The sequence below is a fragment of the Anguilla rostrata genome, chromosome 14, assembly GCF_018555375.3.
Source record: "Anguilla rostrata isolate EN2019 chromosome 14, ASM1855537v3, whole genome shotgun sequence".
Taxonomy (NCBI): domain Eukaryota; kingdom Metazoa; phylum Chordata; class Actinopteri; order Anguilliformes; family Anguillidae; genus Anguilla; species Anguilla rostrata.
The window spans coordinates 341217-360000 of record NC_057946.1 but is presented as its reverse complement, the minus strand read 5'-3'; the positions used below and the strand labels follow the sequence as shown (position 1 = coordinate 360000).

The 18784-nt window shown below is 49.4% G+C and overlaps 2 protein-coding genes across 2 annotated transcripts in view; both read left to right on the top strand.

Moving 5' to 3' along the window:
• Positions 1-832, top strand: part of LOC135239864 (SH2B adapter protein 3-like) — an 11063-nt gene extending 10231 nt beyond the window's left edge. The window contains 1 exon segment of the mRNA XM_064308851.1: positions 1-832. This exon segment is cut by the window's left edge and continues 671 nt beyond it. The gene's annotated coding sequence lies outside the window, so the exon portion shown is untranslated.
• Positions 833-3409: 2577 nt separating this feature from the next.
• LOC135238971 (phosphatidylinositol 4-kinase alpha-like) overlaps positions 3410-18784 on the top strand; it is a 40352-nt gene continuing 24977 nt past the window's right edge. The window contains exons 1-30 of the mRNA XM_064307223.1: positions 3410-3566; positions 4160-4276; positions 4375-4468; positions 4704-4792; positions 5169-5241; positions 5489-5727; positions 6242-6308; positions 6449-6597; positions 6952-7017; positions 7099-7195; positions 7279-7470; positions 7676-7776; positions 8630-8759; positions 8838-8967; positions 10009-10104; positions 10292-10475; positions 11016-11116; positions 11448-11616; positions 12494-12544; positions 13115-13223; positions 13873-14009; positions 15127-15260; positions 15462-15544; positions 16086-16156; positions 16466-16590; positions 16855-16936; positions 17237-17320; positions 17623-17712; positions 17953-18072; positions 18371-18463. Of these exons, the coding sequence (XP_064163293.1) occupies positions 3468-3566; positions 4160-4276; positions 4375-4468; positions 4704-4792; positions 5169-5241; positions 5489-5727; positions 6242-6308; positions 6449-6597; positions 6952-7017; positions 7099-7195; positions 7279-7470; positions 7676-7776; positions 8630-8759; positions 8838-8967; positions 10009-10104; positions 10292-10475; positions 11016-11116; positions 11448-11616; positions 12494-12544; positions 13115-13223; positions 13873-14009; positions 15127-15260; positions 15462-15544; positions 16086-16156; positions 16466-16590; positions 16855-16936; positions 17237-17320; positions 17623-17712; positions 17953-18072; positions 18371-18463 (3372 nt within the window). The 5' untranslated portion in view covers positions 3410-3467. The remainder of the gene's footprint in view (positions 3567-4159; positions 4277-4374; positions 4469-4703; positions 4793-5168; positions 5242-5488; positions 5728-6241; positions 6309-6448; positions 6598-6951; positions 7018-7098; positions 7196-7278; positions 7471-7675; positions 7777-8629; positions 8760-8837; positions 8968-10008; positions 10105-10291; positions 10476-11015; positions 11117-11447; positions 11617-12493; positions 12545-13114; positions 13224-13872; positions 14010-15126; positions 15261-15461; positions 15545-16085; positions 16157-16465; positions 16591-16854; positions 16937-17236; positions 17321-17622; positions 17713-17952; positions 18073-18370; positions 18464-18784) is intronic.

Here is an 18784-nt window from a genome sequence, read left to right as displayed (position 1 = left end):
CACTCTTTCAGAACTCTCAGTGATCTGTGTACAAATTACCTACGTTTGGACCTGCAGGGTCATAGTCTTCTGGGTCAAGAGATTTCGTTTCTTTAAAAAAAATGTATTCTAGCATGATTTTTTCTTTTTTGTCCAGCTGTGGTGCTCTTTACCCTGAACCAGTATGTTTCAGCTATGAAAAATGACCACTTAGCTCATGACCATTGCTCACAAAACATACTCTTTCAGGAAGCCAAACTACCTCATTTGCATTTGAGCAAGTTGTGAACAGCGCAAAAATTGTCAACAAATGTTTCACAAATGTTTGTACAGCTGCAAAATCTCATGGATTTGCTGTGCCCTGTATATAGTTCTGAACCTTTCATGGCAGTAGTGGTATATTCAGAAACTTTGTGTGCCTGTTTTTTTATCACAGATTTATTCATCTCAGAATAACTAATGTAATAATTTCCATGTTGCATTTGTCTATACTGCTAATGAGAAGATTTATCAATTGCATTTTAATCTTTATTATAGTAGAAAATCAGGATTAAACACAATTATTTTTATGGTTAAGAAATGTACTACTACCAACTTTTTCTAACATTATGTACAACATGAACAAGCAAGTCAGCGTTTCTGTAAATCCATGGCTTGCTCATCTAAGGATAGTTGGGTATCTAACATTTTTGCTAATCAAGTCTCTGCAGAAAACGTGCTTATTTGAAAATCTTTCATGTAATTGTTGTTTTTACCTTTGTCAACCTTTTTATTTTCAGTACATTTTACCCTTATGTACCCTGATTTCCTTGTATTGAAGGTTCTCTATAAATAAAGATTATTATTATTATTATTATTATAAGTGAGATAAAGGTTAAAGAAATGTTTTTATCTTTGGCACACATCCAATTACATTGTAGGACCTGGCACAGGTCTGTTTTGTTAAAGCATCTGATTTTACTCACCTGCTGAACGCAGTGTCGGCCATCTTTTTCCTGCGTTTTAAAGTGTTCCCTGAACAGCTGCCCTGCGGTGCTCAGGCACAGGCCGTGTCTGCAGGACGGGCTCCTCTCACCTTTGGCCAGGTCACCATTCAGGTATTTTCCGTTCTCTGTTTTGATCTGGATGCAACAGAGCAGAGCTCCTGACTCACTGGCTGAACTGCGCTGAGCTCGGCTGAACTGCAGTGAGCTCGGCTGAACTGCAGTGCGCTCGGCTGAACTGCGCTGAGCTCGGCTGAACTGCAGTGAGCTCGGCTGAACTGCAGTGCGCTCGGCTGAACTGCGCTGAGCTCGGCTGAACTGCAGTGTTCTCGGCTGAACTGCTGTGCGCTCGGCTGAACTGCTGTGTGCTCGGCTGAACTGCGCTGAGCTCGGCTGAACTGCAGTGTTCTCGGCTGAACTGCAGTGTGCTCGGCTGAACTGCACTGAGCTCGGCTGAACTGCAGTGTTCTCGGCTGAACTGCTGTGAGCTCGGCTGAACTGCAGTGCGCTCGGCTGAACTGCAGTGTTCTCGGCTGAACTGCAGTGTTCTCGGCTGAACTGCAGTGTTCTCGGCTGAACTGCAGTGTTCTCGGCTGAACTGCAGTGTTCTCGGCTGAACTGCAGTGTGCTCGGCTGCCATTATATCAGCCATTTGTGCAGCTGGATATTGGCTGAAGAAGCTCAGCTCTGCTACCTTGCTCAAGGTTTACAACTGAAGCACCCCCACCTGCAAATCTCATCTACAGCTTTGAGCTACAAGCCCAGGTCTTGGATCATCAGGCTATACTGCCACCCAATGTCCCCTTTCAGTGTGCTTTATCCTGGATAGAGCCTGCGTGTGTGTGTGCATGTGCGCGTGCATGCGTGTTTTTCATGGAGGGGTTGCTGATTGTCTCGCTTCAGAGTAGGAGTTCTTGTAATACCAGATTCTTTGATACCAAACCAAAACCTGTCCATTGCAGGAATACAATTTTCAATCTGGCGACACCCAGTGGACATGCGTGGAACTGAGGATAAAGAGGGAGGAGAAGGACACTAGTCCTGATGCATTAATATCATATTACGCAATGCATTTCAATTAGGCTGTTCTAAGAATAGTCCCAAGAAGTAGACTTAGTCCGATACATTCAAACTACTTAAGCAGGAGTTGACAGAATACAGGATACGGTACACTAAATGTGTGCTGCTGTGAAGCATCACAGGGGGATCACCTGACAGGAAGTACATGCTCTGCAGCATCAGCATACACACTGACCTGCTGTAGGCATTCTGGGAGTTTAAACTCATCTGCATACACACTGACCTGCGTTAGGAATCCTGGGAGTTTGAGGCTCATCTGCATACACACTGACCTGCTGTAGGCATGCTGGGAGTTTGAGGCTCATCTGCATACAATACACACTGACCTGCGTTAGGAATCCTGTGAGTTTAAACTCATCTGCATATGCACTGACCTGCGTTAGGAATCCTGTGAGTTTAAACTCATCTGCATACAATACACACTGACCTGCGTTAGGAATCCTGTGAGTTTAAACTCATCTGCATACGCACTGACCTGCATTAGGAATCCTGTGAGTTTAAACTCATCTGCATACACACTGACCTGCGTTAGGAATCCTGTGAGTTTAAACTCATCTGCATATGCACTGACCTGCATTAGGAATCCTGTGAGTTTAAACTCATCTGCATATGCACTGACCTGCGTTAGGAATCCTGTGAGTTTAAACTCATCTGCATATGCACTGACCTGCATTAGGAATCCTGTGAGTTTAAACTCATCTGCATATGCACTGACCTGCATTAGGAATCCTGTGAGTTTAAACTCATCTGCATATGCACTGACCTGCGTTAGGAATCCTGTGAGTTTAAACTCATCTGCATATGCACTGACCTGCATTAGGAATCCTGTGAGTTTAAACTCATCTGCATATGCACTGACCTGCTGTATAAATCCTGTGAACTCAAAGCTATGAACACATCTGCTGCTTTTTTCACCATGTACAGTTTGATTTAGTAACATTTAAGTAACACTACTTGATGACCCACGGTGTAATTGTAATTAAATTTCTATACAATATAGCACTACAGTTACATTGTATTTATTTATGACATAATGTTAAAATATTTACGTCCAGCAAAAGATGCCAAAGTTGTGTGTCATGGGACCACACAAAGGAACCTTGTGAAGCACGAAGGTTCGGGCTATCATTGGTCTGTCTTTCAGTAGAGTTGATCAGGTAAAAGTATTTGTTCATGTTAAACTTATTTATACGAAAACGTGTTCTGCTCACTTCCACATATATATTTTTCGCATATGATTTGTACTATTTTAGTACATATATTATTTTCCTGCCCACGCATACTTAGGCTATTCATTGTGAGAACATTTTAACATCGCATTTATGGATTGTCAAACATAGTGTTCTTATTGGACCCTCAGACTTGCCGTATTTGCAGCTTGAATTTGTCCTTTGCTGTTTTTGCGAGGCGGATGGAGGATCAAAAATGTCGGTTAAAGGGGGTGGAACGAAAAGGTTTTATTTTAACACTGTCTTATCCCTTGCTCGATCTCTGGCAGCGCAGCAGCAGGCTCCAGAAGAAAAGGTGAGTGTTCGGGTGTGATTTCCAACAATTGAGCAACGCGGTAGAGTATTTCTGTTCCATGTTTTTCGTCCCCCTTCAAACACCGGCTGTAACCTTAATTTTAAGAGGTGCTTGCTTGCTTCCATACATTCTTACAAACCATTGTTCCTGCCTCGCTAAAACTGTGTTTTTAAATAACGTTATATATTCGCATGTAAATGAAAAATAAATCCTGTGGTCGCAGGAAACTAACAGAAGGTTACTTTAAGATTTACAAGGCAAATCGTCGTGTAACGTTAGCCGTACAGCTACGCGTAAGGTAACATTAGCCGTACTTTGATAGTCAGCTGTCACTGACAGCTAGGTCAGTCTAATACAATTCCGCACGCAGCGTACGAACGAACTACCCCGCTAACTTGCCTACAGTTTCCAGACTTTGCTGCCTGCCCACCACAATGACAATCGACTGTAGGTGTAAAACGATGTGACAGGTTAATGGAGCCTCGCTCTTAGCTGTAAATTGGTTTGAATTCGACAACTGTCTGAATGACTTCAGGTGAACGCTTCGAGGGGTAGGGAATTTATTTGACATTGGCTCTGTGTTGTTATCGAAGGTAAAGAAACTACAATGCATGTGCCCGGTGGACTTTCGTGGCGTCTTCCAGCTGGACGAGCGGCGCAGAGATGCCGTGGTCGCCCTGGGCATCTTTCTGGTGGAGTCTAAGTTGCAGGTGCAGTACTTTATTTCCACAGTAACCTCGTTAATTCCAGTCGGCAGTAGGAGTGTTACGCAATGACTGCCAGGCTTAGTGACGGTTGTTTCTTGCAGCACAAAAAAATAATCCTGCCATACCTGCTCGCGCTGCTGAAGGGATTGCCTCGCGTGCAATGGATCGAGGAAAGCACCGAACGAAAAGCCCGGGGTAAAATAAGATTTAGAAAAATACATACTTAACGTTGTGGCAGTCTGTACAGAATATACAAAACAACAGTCTCATTCATTAAGAATCTTCTTACTGTGCATAAAATATTAAGGAGAACATTTTTTAATTTATAGGCTTCCATAATCCATAATGTGCTTTTGGGTGAGTTCTTGTGTGTGTGTGCTTGGTACTGTATTTGCACATGTATGGCAAGTGTCTTCGTCTTTCATCGCAGAGATTCTCCCTGTAGCAGAGAATTTCTGCTTTTGCCTGGTCACGCTACTGTCGGATGTGGCACAGAGAGACGAGAACTCGCGAAGCCAGGTAAGTCAATCGTCACTTCCGTTAACACTGCGAGCCAAATTGTGAGTAGAAGGAGGTGAGGAGGTGCAGCTCGTGTGTCAGGGGGTAGTTTTACTGCTATGCACAGCAAGAGATCAGCCCGCAGATCTGAAGTTTCTCGCAGAGTTTCCAGGTAGCTGGGTACTTGGGTCTATCCGTGCTCTCGTTGCTTCTAGAACGATGACGTAACAATGTGTTGATGTAATGTTCTGTGGACGTCACGTGTTAACTGCGCGTGCACATAAGAAATCCCACATCTGCTTTTCCAAGCCTTGCCCACATTGCATGGATGTAGGTGATGCGAATACATGCGTTTAATAGGGATGGGGAGTGAGTCTCGGTGGTGCTTCCCCCTCAGATCTTGGAAGCTGTGATGGACGTCATGCAGGCTCTGCGCGAGATGTGCCTGACGCCGGAGAGTCACGATAAAGGTGCCTGGAGTATTTAAGGAACAGTCACTTAGAAACTTCAGACATTTATTTTTACTGTCTGCAGGAGATAACTCAGACGCCTGGATCATAATGCAGGTCGCTCTGTGCTTCATAAGGCAGAGCTCCCGGTGACACGTTGCTCCTGGTGATGGTTGGTGTCCGTGTTTGTTTTAGATGATGCTGATGTGTATTATTAGTAAGGTTAAGTGTTGAGTATCTTAACCTTGCGGTGGCCATCTTTTCCCAGAGTACCTGTGCAGGTACACGGTTCCCTGCCTGCTGGGCGTGTCGCGGGCCTTCGGTCGCTATAGCAACACGGAGGAGCCCCTGCTGTCGCGGCTCTTCCCGCGGGCGGGGCCGGTGCTGGCGTGCGCGGCCGAGGAGGGGGAGGGCGTGCGCCGCCGGTCCTTCAACGACTTCCGCTCCATCCTGCCCAGCTCCCTGCTGACCGTGTGCCAGGGGCATACCGCCAGCACCTCCGAGCAGGTCTCAGCCCCGCCCCCAGCCCCCCCCCCAGCCCCCCCCCAGCCCCCCACCCCCAGCCCTGCCCAGCTCCCTGCCCCCAGCCCCACCCCACTACTCAGCCTTGCCTCAGCCCTGCCCAGCTTTCTGAGCCCCACCCCACTGAGCCCCGCCTCAGCCCTGCCCAGCTTTCTGCTGACTGTGTGCCAGGGACACCCCGCCAGCACCTCCCAGCAGGTCTCAGCCCCGCCCCTCCACTGAGCCTCTCCCCCCCACTCAGCTCCGCCCCCTTCCCGAGCCCCTTCCCCAGCTCTGCCGAGCCCCCTCCCCCCCCCCACCAAGCCCCTCCCCCAGCCCTGCCGGGCCCCGCCCCTCCACTGAGCCCCTCCCCCAGCCCTGCCGAGCCCCCCCCCCCCCACAGAGCCCCACCCCCAGCCCCATCAAGCCCCGACCCCCCACCTCTTTTCAGGTTTAGACGTGTGAAAAGGTTTTGTTTTGCAGGCTGATTTAGACGTGTGAAAAAGGTTTTGTTTTGCAGGCCAGTCCTGAAAGAGGAGGGCTGCCCCCTGGTTCTCCTGCTGAGCCGTCTGCTCAGTACTTTGAAGGTAAAACTCTGCTGTGTTTGAACCCTGAATCCCTCCAGCTAGAGCTGCTGTAAAGATCACATACTGCAGATTCGTAACCAGATGCTTCACTCATATGTTCCTGGTCTCACGGCGCGTTCTCGTCCCCTGTCCCCCTGCAGGGTCCTACCTCCCCGACGGCAGCGCGCTGGACCCGCAGTACTTCTTCTCCACGGTCAGCTCCAGCTTCTCGGTGTCGCCGCTCTTCATGGGCAGCGGCGGGACGGAGTTCTCCCTCCCTCTGGACACGCTCCGGGCCCTGCTGCACATGGTCAGTGCGCCGCGCCGTCGTCGCGGATACGCCCCGCAGTTTCCCCGGCAACCAGCGCTGTTAGTGACTGCGCTGTTTGGCTTTGCTGTTCCGCAGGAGGTCGTATCTGTAACAGACTGGCATGGGCAGCCCATTCCATAGGAGGTCGTATCTGTTACAGACTCACATGGGCAGCCCATTCCATAGGAGGTCGTATCTGTTACAGACTCACATGGGCAGCCCATTCCATTTTTAGTCATGGTTTATTCTTGCTGATATTTGTGCTAAAATGTACTCTTTAATTAATAAAAGAATAAAAACGTATGTTAAAATGTAAAAATGTTACTTAACTGTGATTGCATTTGACCTGTACAGGTGAAACAGTTTGTGGCCGAATCATTTTTGAAAGCTGTGGACGTGACCATGGCTGAGCTTGCAGAGGTGGGTGCAGTGTACCCCTGGGATACTCCAGCCCAGCCCTCTGAAGGAGTGCTAACTGGCCCTGTCTCTTACCTGCTCTAGGTCAATCCCAGCATCGACCTGCACTATAAGACCTTCAGCGACCCGCTGTATGTGGCCATGTTTAAAATGCTGAGGGACTCCTTGTATTATATGAAAGGTAAGAAGTGTTTCTGTCCTCGCCGGGTTTTTATTATTTTCCCAGTTGCCATTGCTGCATGACTCCCATCTCGCTCCCTGCAGACCTGCCGACCTCCTTTGTGAAGGAGGTGCACGACTTTGTCCTGGAGCAGTTCAGCAGCAGCCAATCGGAGCTGCAGAAGATCCTGCACGACGTGGAGCGGGTGCACAGTGACCTCAGCCCCCTGAAGCTGCGTTGCCAGGCCAACGCCGCCTGCGTGGACCTGATGGTGTGGGCCGTCACCGAGGAGCAAGGTAGCGGTGTGCGCCTGACCTTGAGCTCAAACGCCTGATCCAGGATCAGCAAAGCCTCCCCTCATCCTCCGCTCAGGCATTATGGGAAATCTGGGGTACTAATCCTGTAGCAGTGTCTCTTTCGCTGTTTTTAGTGTCTGTAGTGCTTTTTAATGTTACCTGTATTAACGATATGAAAGCTGTCCATCACTCCTCTCTCTCACAGGGGCAGAGAACCTTTGCACCAAACTGTCAGAGAAGCTTCAGTCAAAGACCTCCAGCAAAGTCATCATCGCACACATGCCTCTGCTCACCTGCTGTCTACAGGTGAGTCATTATCGCACACCTGCTCTACAGGTGAGTCACTATCACACACCTGCACTACAGGTGAGTCATTGTCACACGCCTGCTCTACAGGTGAGTCGTTATCACACACCTGCTCTATAGGTGAGTCATTGTCACACACCTGCTCTACGGGTGAGCCACTATCACACACCTGCTCCACAGGATAGCCATTATCACACACCTGCTGTACGGGTGAGTTATTATCGCACACCTGCTCTACAGGTGAGTCATTATCACACACCTGCTCTACAGGTGAGTCATTATCACACACCTGCTCTACAGGTGAGTCATTATCACACACCTGCTCTACAGGTGAGCCACTATCACACACCTGCTCTACAGGTGAGCCACTATCACACACCTGCTGTACAGGTGAGTCATTATCACACACCTGCTGTACAGGTGAGTCATTATCACACATCTGCTCTGCAGGTGAGTCATTATCACACACCTGATCTACAGGTGAGTCACTATCACACATCTGCTCTGCAGGTGAGTCATTATCACACACCTGATCTACAGGTGAGTCACTATCACACACCTGCTGTACAGGTGAGTCACTATCACAAACGTACCGCTGTTCAGGTGTGTGCGTAAATTGCACTGCTGAAATTCACTGGTCATCATCCTCAAAATGAATCATCATGCATTTATCCTTAATATGTAATGGAGAATCATGGTAAAAATGAAAATGTTGTAGCTGTATTTCTGCCCATTCTGTATTCTTATGTTCTTAATTCTACACTGAATTCTGCCCATCCCCCGTCCCCCCTCCTATCCCCCCGCCCACCCCACCCGCTTCCTCTCCCCCCTGCCCCCCCCCCCCCCCCCCCAGGGTCTGGGACGTCTGTGTGAGCGGTTCCCCGTGGTGGCGCACTCTGTCACCATGTCTCTCAGGGACTTCCTGGTGGTACCCTCACCCGTGCTGGTCAAGCTCTACAAGTACCACAGCCAGTACAGTGCAGGTGAGAGCACCGCCCTGTAGGCTGCTCAGGGTAATGCAGGGGCTCCGCCTGTTTAAACGAGCGCCATGTCTTACTCAGCAGGCACCGGCGAGATCAAGATCAACGTGACCAATGAGCACTCACAGTCCCTCAACCTGCTGTCCAATCGCAAGGGCCAGCCCTCCATGTACGAGCAGCTGCGCGACATCTCCATCGACAACATCTGCCGGTGAGCCCCTTCCTCACCCCTCACCCCTCACCTCTGACCTCTTGACACTGACCTCTCAGCCCTGACTCCTCACCCCTGACCCCTCAACCCTGACTCCTGACCCCTGACCCCTCAACTCTGACTCCTTATCCCTGACTCCTCACCCCTCACCCTTCAACCCTGACTCCTCACCCCTCAAACCTGACCTCTCAACCCTGACCCCTCATCCCTCAACCCTGACTCCTGACCTCTCAACCCTGACCTTTTAACCCGGACTCCTCACCCCTGACCCCTCAACTCTGACTCCTTATCCCTGACTCCTCACCCCTCACCCTTCAACCCTGACTCCTCACCCCTCAAACCTGACCTCTCAACCCTGACCCCTCATCTCTCAACCCTGACTCCTGACCTCTCAACCCTGACCCTTCAACCCTGACTCCTCACCCCTTAATCCTGACCCCTCAACCCTGACCCCGCACCCCTCAACTCTGACCCCTCAACCCTGACCTCTCACCCCTGACTCCTTACCCCTCAACCCTGACCCCTCACCCCTCAACCCTGACCCCTGACCCCTCACTCCTGAGCATTTTCCTAATGAGTCCTGCTCCTTCATGGAAGCATCCGTGGAAAGATTGTTAGTAACAGACCTGTTTGAGCTGATCTCTCACTGAAACACTTCTGAACAAGTGTTCAAAATGCTTGCTGGGGCTTCATTTAACACTGACCAGTGTGATTTTGGGCTGCGTGAGTGCTGTACACTCTGTTATAGTGTTATAGTGCTGTGCTGTGTGTACACACTGTTATAGTGTTATAGTGCTGTGCTGTGTGTACACACTGTTATAGTGTTATAGTGCTGTGCTGTGTGTACACACTGTTATAGTGTTATAGTGCTGTGCTGTGTGTACACACTGTTATAGCAGCGTGTGAGTGCTGTACACACTGTTATAGCAGCGTGTGAGTGCTGTACACACTGTTATAGCAGCGTGTGAGTGCTAGCTGTATGCACACAGGATGGGGCGGGGGCGTTGTTGCTGCTGCTCATGGAATGTGTCCTCCCCCCAGGTGTCTGATAGCAGGGCTCACCATGGACAGCGTCATCGTGGAGGCCTTCCTGGCCAGCCTATCCAACCGCCTGTACATCTCCCAGGAGAACGACAAGTGAGCCCCCCCCCCCCCACCCAATGCTGTTTTAGGGTGATAAATGAAAGCAGTAGTAACAATAGTAATAATATATTAAATGACTGAAAGCAGTAGTAATAATGATACTAATATATTAAATAAATGGAAGCAGTAGTAATATTAGTAATAATAAGTGAGTGCTGCTGGTGTTGTCGCTGCTCCGCAGGGAGGCCCAGCTGATCCCAGACCACACCATCCGGGCGCTGGGGCACATGGCGGTGGCGCTGCGGGACACACCGCGGGTGATGGAGCCCATCCTGCAGATCCTGCAGCAGAAGTTCTGCCAGCCGCCATCGCAGCTGGACGTGCTCATCGTCGACCAGCTGGGCTGCATGGTCATCACCGGCAACGTAGGCCCCGCCCCCTCCTGCGCCCAGCGGCTCCACGTTCCGCACTCTGCCTGCGGGGCTCCTGTTCCACTTACTTACTGCAGCACAGAGTTCCTGTTCCACATAGTTACTGCAGCACAGAGTTCCTGTTCCACATACTTACTGCAGCATAGACTTCCTGTTCCACTTACTGCAGCATAGAGTTCCTGTTCCACATACTTACTGCAGCATAGAGTTCCTGTTCCACATACTTACTGCAGCACAGAGTTCCTGTTCCACATACTTACTGCAGCACAGAGTTCCTGTTCCACTTACTTACTGCTCCATGCCGTTCCTGTCGCACAGGGTTTCTCTTTCACACTGTTCTTGTTAAATACTTTTCCAGCAGCACAGAGTTCCTGTTCCACTTTGGTCCTATAATATTGAGCTGCTGTTTCATAAAATTATGAAAGCACATGTACATCCCACATCCCTTCTAAAGTACTGCCTGTCGCAGTAACACTGAGTGTGAATCTCTCTCCAGTAAGCAGCTCTCATGCTGTGTCTGTTTCCCTCCATCAGCAATACATTTACCAGGAGGTGTGGAACCTGTTCCAGCAGATCAGTGTGAAGGCCAGCTCTGTGGTGTACTCTGCCAAGGACTACAAAGACCATGGATACAGGTAACACGCACACTTATACATACATACATACATACTCACACACACGAAAAAATATACATACATACATACTCACACACACGCACACACATACACACTCACACACGCACATGCACACATACACGTACACACCCACGCACACATATACACACACACATTTGTGTGTGCATGTGCATGTGTATGTTTGTGTATGGTACTTAACCTGCGTTGCTTCAGTATATATCCAGCTGTATAAATGGATGCAGTGTGTAAATGCTGTGTAAGTCACTCGGGATAAGAGCATCTGCTACATGCCTGTAATGTAATGTAATGTAATGTAATGTAATGTGTGCAGGCACTGCTCCCTGGCTGTGATCAACGCGCTGGCCAATATCGCAGCCAACCTGCAGGGGGAGCAGATGGTGGACGAGCTGCTGGTGAACCTGCTGGAGCTGTTTGTGCAGCTGGGCCTGGAGGGGAAGAGAGCGAGCGAGCGGGCGAGCGACAAGGGCCCCGCCCTGAAGGTCCGCCTCTTCACTAACACAACATAACGTTACGTAATGAGAACAGGCTATGCACCCCAACATGCTGCTAAAGTACACATAATGAGAACAGGCCATGCACCCCAACATGCTGCTAAAGTACACATAATGAGAACAGGCTATGCACCCCAACAGTTCCTAAAGTACACATAATGAGAACAGGCCATGCACCCCAACATGCTGGTAAAGTACTGTAACGTAAGACAGCCCAACGCTGGGTAAAGTACTGTAACGTAAGACAGCCCAACGCTGGGTAAAGTACTGTAACGTAAGACAGCCCAACGCTGGGTAAAGTACTGTAACGTAAGACAGCCCAACGCTGGGTAAAGTACTGTAACTTAAGACAGCCCAACGCTGGGTAAAGTACTGTAACGTAAGACAGCCCAACGCTGGGTAAAGTACTGTAACGTAAGACAGCCCAACGCTGGGTAAAGTTATGTAACTAAGACAGGCAACGCTGGGTAAAGTACTGTAACTAAGACAGCCAAACTGGGTAAAGTTGTAACAGTAAGACGCCAATCTGGGTAAAGTACGTTTTGTCAAGACACCCCACGGCGGTAACGTACTGTAACTGTAAGACAGCCCAACCGTGTAAGTATGTAACGTAAGACAGCCCAACGCTGGGTAAAGTACTGTAACGTAAGACAGCCCAACGCTGGGTAAAGTACTGTAACGTAAGACAGCCCAACGCTGGGTAAAGTACTGTAACGTAAGACAGCCCAACGCTGGGTAAAGTGTTGTAACATAAGACTGTGGAATGCTGGGTAAAGTGTTGTAACATAAGACTGTGGAATGCTGGGTAAAGTGTTGTAACATAAGACTGTGGAATTCTGGGTAAAGTGGCAGTTTTGTCCCCCAGGCCTCCAGCAGCGCCGGTAACCTTGGCGTCCTCATTCCTGTCATCGCCGTGGTAAGAGCCTGTCCCGTCTGAGCACCTCGTTTATTTTTGGAGGGATTTTCAGTTTGTCTCTTTTCATGCTCTTTTGCTTTCTGTTTGGATGCTCCTTTGATTGAGACCCTCGCGGAGCACAGTGATTGGTTTACACTGATACCATGTGACTGCTTTGCCTGCCTGAGTTGTGGTGAAGACTCGTCCTTCCATCGCTAGCACACACCAGGACTTAGGAGCTCTTAAGTGCCAACAGTCAAAATGGCGAATAGCCCTATGCTACTTAGCTATTGCCAAATGGTCTGAAGCAAATTGAAGGAGGGCGAGAGCAAACCTTGAATGATGATTCAAGGACTCCTGACTGTTTGTTGCTAAGACAACATTATCTTTTCTATGGAATGCACAAGTAGATTTACAAACCGACAGACAACTAAAGAACAAAAAACAAAAATCAGGGAAGTAGTGGCTAGTTCCTTGTTCTGGGAGTAATTGGTAAGGGGGGGGGGTGTTGGATGGGGGAAGTGTGGCGAAAAGGGTACGCAGGCCAGCATAACAGCATCTGCTACAAACCCCCCCCTCCCCCCTCCACAGCTGACCAGACGCCTGCCAACAATCAAAGAAGCCAAGCCGAGGCTGCAGAAGCTCTTCCGGGATTTCTGGCTGTACTCCGTCGTCATGGGCTTCGCCGTGGAGGGGTCAGGTAAGACAGGAAGTGAAGGCTGTATGTGAGTGTGGGTTAACTGTGCTTCCTGTAGGGACAGGAAGTGAAGGCTGTATGTGAGTGTAGGGAAACTGTGCTTCCTGTAGGGACCGGAAGTGAAGGCTGTATGTGAGTGTGGGGTAACTCTGCTTCCTATAGGTACAGGAAGTGAAAGTGTGGGTTAACTCTGCTTCCTATAGGTACAGGAAGTGAAAGTGTGGGTTTAGTGTGTTTCCTGTAGGGACAGGAAGTGAAAGGCTGTATGTGAGTGTGGGGTAACTGTGCTTCCTGTGGGCACAGGAAGTGAAAGGCTGTGTGTGAGTGTGGGGAAACTCTGCTTCCTGTGGGGACCATAAGTGAAAGGCTGTATGTGAGTGTGGGGTAACTCTGCTTCCTGTAGGAACAGGAAGTGAAGGCTGTATGTGAGTGTAGGGAAACTGTGCTTCCTGTAGGGACCGGAAGTGAAGGCTGTATGTGAGTGTGGGGTAACTCTGCTTCCTGTAGGGACAGGAAGTGAAGGTGGTATGTAAATGTGTGGTAACTGTGCTTCCTGTGGGTACAGGAAGTGAAGGCTGTATGTGAGTGTGGGGTATCTCTGCTTCCTGTGGGGACAGGAAGTGAAAGTGTGGGGTAACTGTGCTTGCTGCAGGGCTGTGGCCGGAGGAGTGGTATGAGGGGGTGTGTGAAATCGCCACCAAGTCCCCCCTGCTGACCTTCCCCAGCGGAGAACCCCTGCGGTCCGAGTTGCAGTACAACTCCGCCCTGAAGAACGACACCGTCACCCCGGTAACGAGCTGCCGCTACGCACCGCCTTGCTTAGGGTAGGGATGAACTGGACGGATCATCTGGGCCCCACAAAAAAAAGTGTGATTTCTCCCAAATTTTGAATCGCAGAGAAATGAGCTTGAAGCAGCACTCCTGAACAAAAACTATGACTCAGAGAAACCAATGGCCTGAGAGAGAGAGGGAGGGAGGGAGGGAGAGAGTTTGATTACACATCTTAATGGTGTGAGATGTGTTCCTGTAAATGCTGGCAGTATTTATAAATATATTTCCTTGAGCTGGAGTGTGAATCTGCTCTGTCTCGGCCTGTTGCTGTCGTCCAGCCTGTCTGCATACTGAAGGAGCACATGCTTTCCCTCCTTCCTTTTGTCTTTTACTGATCTGAAGTGGCTTCTGATTGGCTGTGGGATGTGTCAGCCATATTGCTTTCATGTGTCCATGGGGTATAGATCATCAGGTGAAGGACGGAAGGATGGCATTTTTGACTTTAGGGACGCAACCTACAGAACGCGTGTGCGTGTATGCCTCATCCAATCCAAACGTGTTTCTCTCAGGCCTGAATGGCCTCATCCAATCCAAACGTGTTTCTCTCAGGCCTGAATGGCCTCATCCAATCTAAACGTGTTTCTCTCAGGCCTGAATGGCCTCATCCAATCCAAACGTGTTTCTCTCAGGCCTGAATGGCCTCATTCAATCCAAACGTGTTTCTCTCAGGCCTGAATGGCCTCATCCAATCCAAACGTGTTTCTCTCAGGCCTGAATGGCCTCATCCAATCCAAACGTGTTTCTCTCGGGCCTGAATGGCCTCATCCAATCCAAACGTGTTTCTCTCAGGCCTGAATGGCCTCATCCAATCCAAACGTGTTTCTCTCAGGCCTGAATGGCCTCATCCAATCCAAACGTGTTTCTCTCAGGCCTGAATGGCCTCATCCAATCCAAACGTGTTTCTCTCAGGCCTGAATGGCCTTATCCAATCCAAATGTGTTTCTCTCAGGCCTGCGTGTACACCTCATCCAATCCAAACGTGTTTCTCTCAGGCCTGAATGGCCTTATCCAATCCAAATGTGTTTCTCTCAGGCCTGCGTGTACACCTCATCCAATCCAAACGTGTCTCTCTTAGGCCGAGCTGAACGACCTGCGCGGCACCATCAACAACCTCCTGGACCCACCCCCTGAGGTCGCGGCGCTGGTCAACAAGCTGGACTTCGCCATGTCCACATACCTGCTGTCTGTGTACCGGCTGGAGTACATGAGGTACGGGCACTCATCCCGCACACTCACCCCACTCATCCCGATAATGCACACGCTGATGTTAGCGTTTATTCTCATCATGCAGCTCCACTTCTCAGTCCTTATCTTGCTGTGTAAAATTCTGCCCTGCTTGAGCAGATGCAGTCTTCTGATTTTGCGATTGTGATATAATTTTTATAAAAGCTCGGTGTCTGTCTTTCTCAGGGTCTTGCGGTCGCTGGATGCCGATCGTTTCCAGGTGATGTTCCGGTATTTCGAGGACAAAGCCATACAGAAGGACAAATCAGGTGGGCAGGCGTCCTCCCCACTCACCCCAAACGCTCTGAGAACGTTCAGAGAACATTCCCTTTACACTAGCCAATCGGCCGTTGGATGACATTGTGATTAGCTGATTATGCTTCCCCCAGATGGTCTTGGAATTGATTTTTTGTTCCAGACAAGTTCAGTCACAGAAGTAAAATCCAGGTGTGTTGCTTACAGAACTACTGGGAACATCCTCTGACGGTTTTGATGTAGTTGTGAAAAAAACATTATGGAAGCTGTGTCATATATTTTGAAAGTTCTGAGTGAAGGTATGAAAACGGCAGATTTGAGTTACTTTGATAACGTTACTGTTAGGGTTGCCATGAATGGGCCCTCAGCAGCTGCCCTTTTCCCTCTTATGTAACCGAACTGAGTAACATTCTCAGGCCTCTCTGAGTTAAGGGTGATGGTGGTGAAGGAATCTCCAGGAAAGTGGGCCGTTTGTGTGTGGAGTAGTCACTGTGAGGTCATCGGCTCTGTTTTGGTGATAATCTGCCTGCTCTGGTTGCTCTTCCTAATCTCTAGGCATGATGCAGTGTGTGATTGCCGTAGGCGACAAGGTCTTTGAAGTCTTCCTCCAGATGATGGCCGAGAAGGTAAGTCTGACCAATAACGGATAATGTTATTGATCATTGATCACAAGTCCTGATCTAGCCTTATCTGCCAGGCTTATGCTGTTCAGATCAATAAACCCCCCCACTTTACAGAACCAGCGCTTTCTAGCCAATCACATCGCGTTGGGGGAGGGGTCTAATTTGAACTGGCTGGGGGGTCTCGAGCTCTCTCGGGGTTTGCCTGTGTTCTGAAACTAGGTCTGTTCAGTAACAGCTGATGACCAGAGTAAAAGGGTTCCTATTGGACGGTGGTTACATCTTGCCCCTTGGCTCCGCCCCCTCTCTGTGCAGCCTAAAACCAAAGAGCATGAGGAGGAGCTGGAAAACCACGCCCAGTTCTTATTGGTCAACTTCAACCACACCCACAAGAGGATTCGCCGGGTGGCTGACAAGTACCTGTCTGGATTGGCAGAAATGTGAGTAGGCGTGGTCATGCTGGTGCAAACACAAAACACTTATTTTATAAATTTGCCTTTAACTGCGTGAACTAATGACTTTAAATGTGCTAATGACTGTTTTTGCTGCTCAGTCTCAGGCTAATTTTAGATGTCTTAAAAGCTCTTAATGCAGCAGTGCAGTTGGCGGTTGATGAGGGGGATGGAGTGGGCTGAGGAGAGGTTTGGGAGACGCGGTTGGTGGTTGCCGGTCGATGACGAGCGCTGTGTTCCTGTCTCCTCCAGGTTCCCTCACCTGCTGTGGAGCGGTCGGGTCCTGAAGACCATGCTGGACATCCTGCAGACTCTCTCCGTGTCCCTGAGTGCCGTACGTGCCCCCCCCGTCCCCCCCACCCCCGTCCCCTCCCCGTCTCCGCCTCGTAAACGGGTTGTGTGTAACAGTAACGGGCATAAGAGCGTCTGCTGCCAGCCCAAATTTGACGTCCTGAAATCTAACCTGAGTTCATTGCCTGTCTGTTTTTATTAAGTAATGACAGTAATTATGGTTTTACAGAAAGCTGCTAACGAAGTGAGTGTTTGTGTTGGGATCATTTTGATTATGGGTCTGTATATATCAGAATAGTAAAGGAGCTAAATTGGAAATGACCGCCGTTGTTTCTGTGGTCAGGACATCCACAAGGACCAGCCGTACTACGACATTCCAGACACCCCCTACCGGATCACGGTGCCCGACACATACGAGGCCAGAGAGGTAAGCCCCGCTCGGCATGCTGGGTAAACACAGAGTCTGTGAGGAGGAGTTTTATGGCAGGCGTTGGCCTGTGTGTGTCTTTGCCCAGCGTTGGGGGGTGTGTGTGACGTTGAGGTGTGGTGGGGTGTGTGTGTGATGTTGGGGTGTGTTGGGGTATATTGGGGTGTGCTGATGTATGTGTGTGACGTTGGGGTGTACTGGGGTGTCTGTGTGACATTGCGTGTGTGTGACGTTGGGGTATGTTGAGGTGTGTTGGGGTGTGTGTGTGTGACGTTGGGGTGTGTGTATGCTCTTGTTTGCAGAGCATAGTGAAGGACTTCGCTGCTCGCTGTGGGGAGATCCTGAAGGAGGCCATGAAGTGGGCACCCTCAGTCACTAAATCACACCTACAGGTGCGTGGGTCCTGCCCTGCTCCACCCCCCCATCCCGCATGGGACACACCCCCACGCCCATCCCTGCGCCTAAACGAGTCCCCCTGTGGTGACTGTGTGCAACTGCGTATGTCTGCAGGAGTACCTGAATAAGCACCAGAACTGGGTGTACCTGTATAAGCACCAGAACTGGGTGTCGGGTTAGGGTTAGTCTGGGCACTGCCCCCTGTGGTGACTGTGTATAACTGCATGTGTCTGCAGGAGTACCTGAATAAGCACCAGAACTGGGTGGCGGGCCTGTCCCAGCACACGGGCCTGGCCATGGCCACAGAGAGCATCCTGCACTTCGCTGGGTACAACCGCCACAGCACCTCCCTGGGGGTGAGTAAAGCTGTCATTAACATTGTTATTATTGCAGCTTCGGTGTATGTATTGGATTACTTATTTGTAGTGCCTCTATATATTCAAATGTTTTTTTCAGTGTATTATAGTTTATTCTGTCATAAGGGGGGTCTCTGACCAGTCGCAGCAGGGTCTGCAAAGCCGTTGACAGGTCTGTGACGCTGTGTACACCAATCACCAGCTTTTCGTTGTTACCAACGTACTCTGTGATTGGTGGAGTTCCTCTCTGTTTATTCTACTAGCGAGGTGACATCACTGGCTGCTGTGTCTCCCACAGACCACGCAGTTAACGGAGAGACCAGCTTGCGTCAAGAAGGACTACTCCAACTTCATGGCCTCCCTGAACCTCAGGAATCGCTACGCAGGGGAGGTAGAGTGGACTCTCCTACTCCGTTATTTATTTTCCTGTCTTTTCTTTTCCTTCCTTTTCCTTTCCTTTACTTTCCTTTCCTTTCTTTCCCTTTCCTTTCCTTTCCTTTCCTTTTCTTTCCTTCCATTCCCTTCCTCTTCCTTTCTTTTTGGCTGAAATGTGCAGTGACATGAGAATCAGATTCTGATTGTGCAGAGAAAGCAATTGAAATTGGACCTGCGTCAAATAATTATTTATTTTACATGTTTGAATTTTAAAAAATGTGTTTGATCCAGGAATGAATGAAATGGAACTCACTTTGCAGAGGAGTCTAGTAGCTTT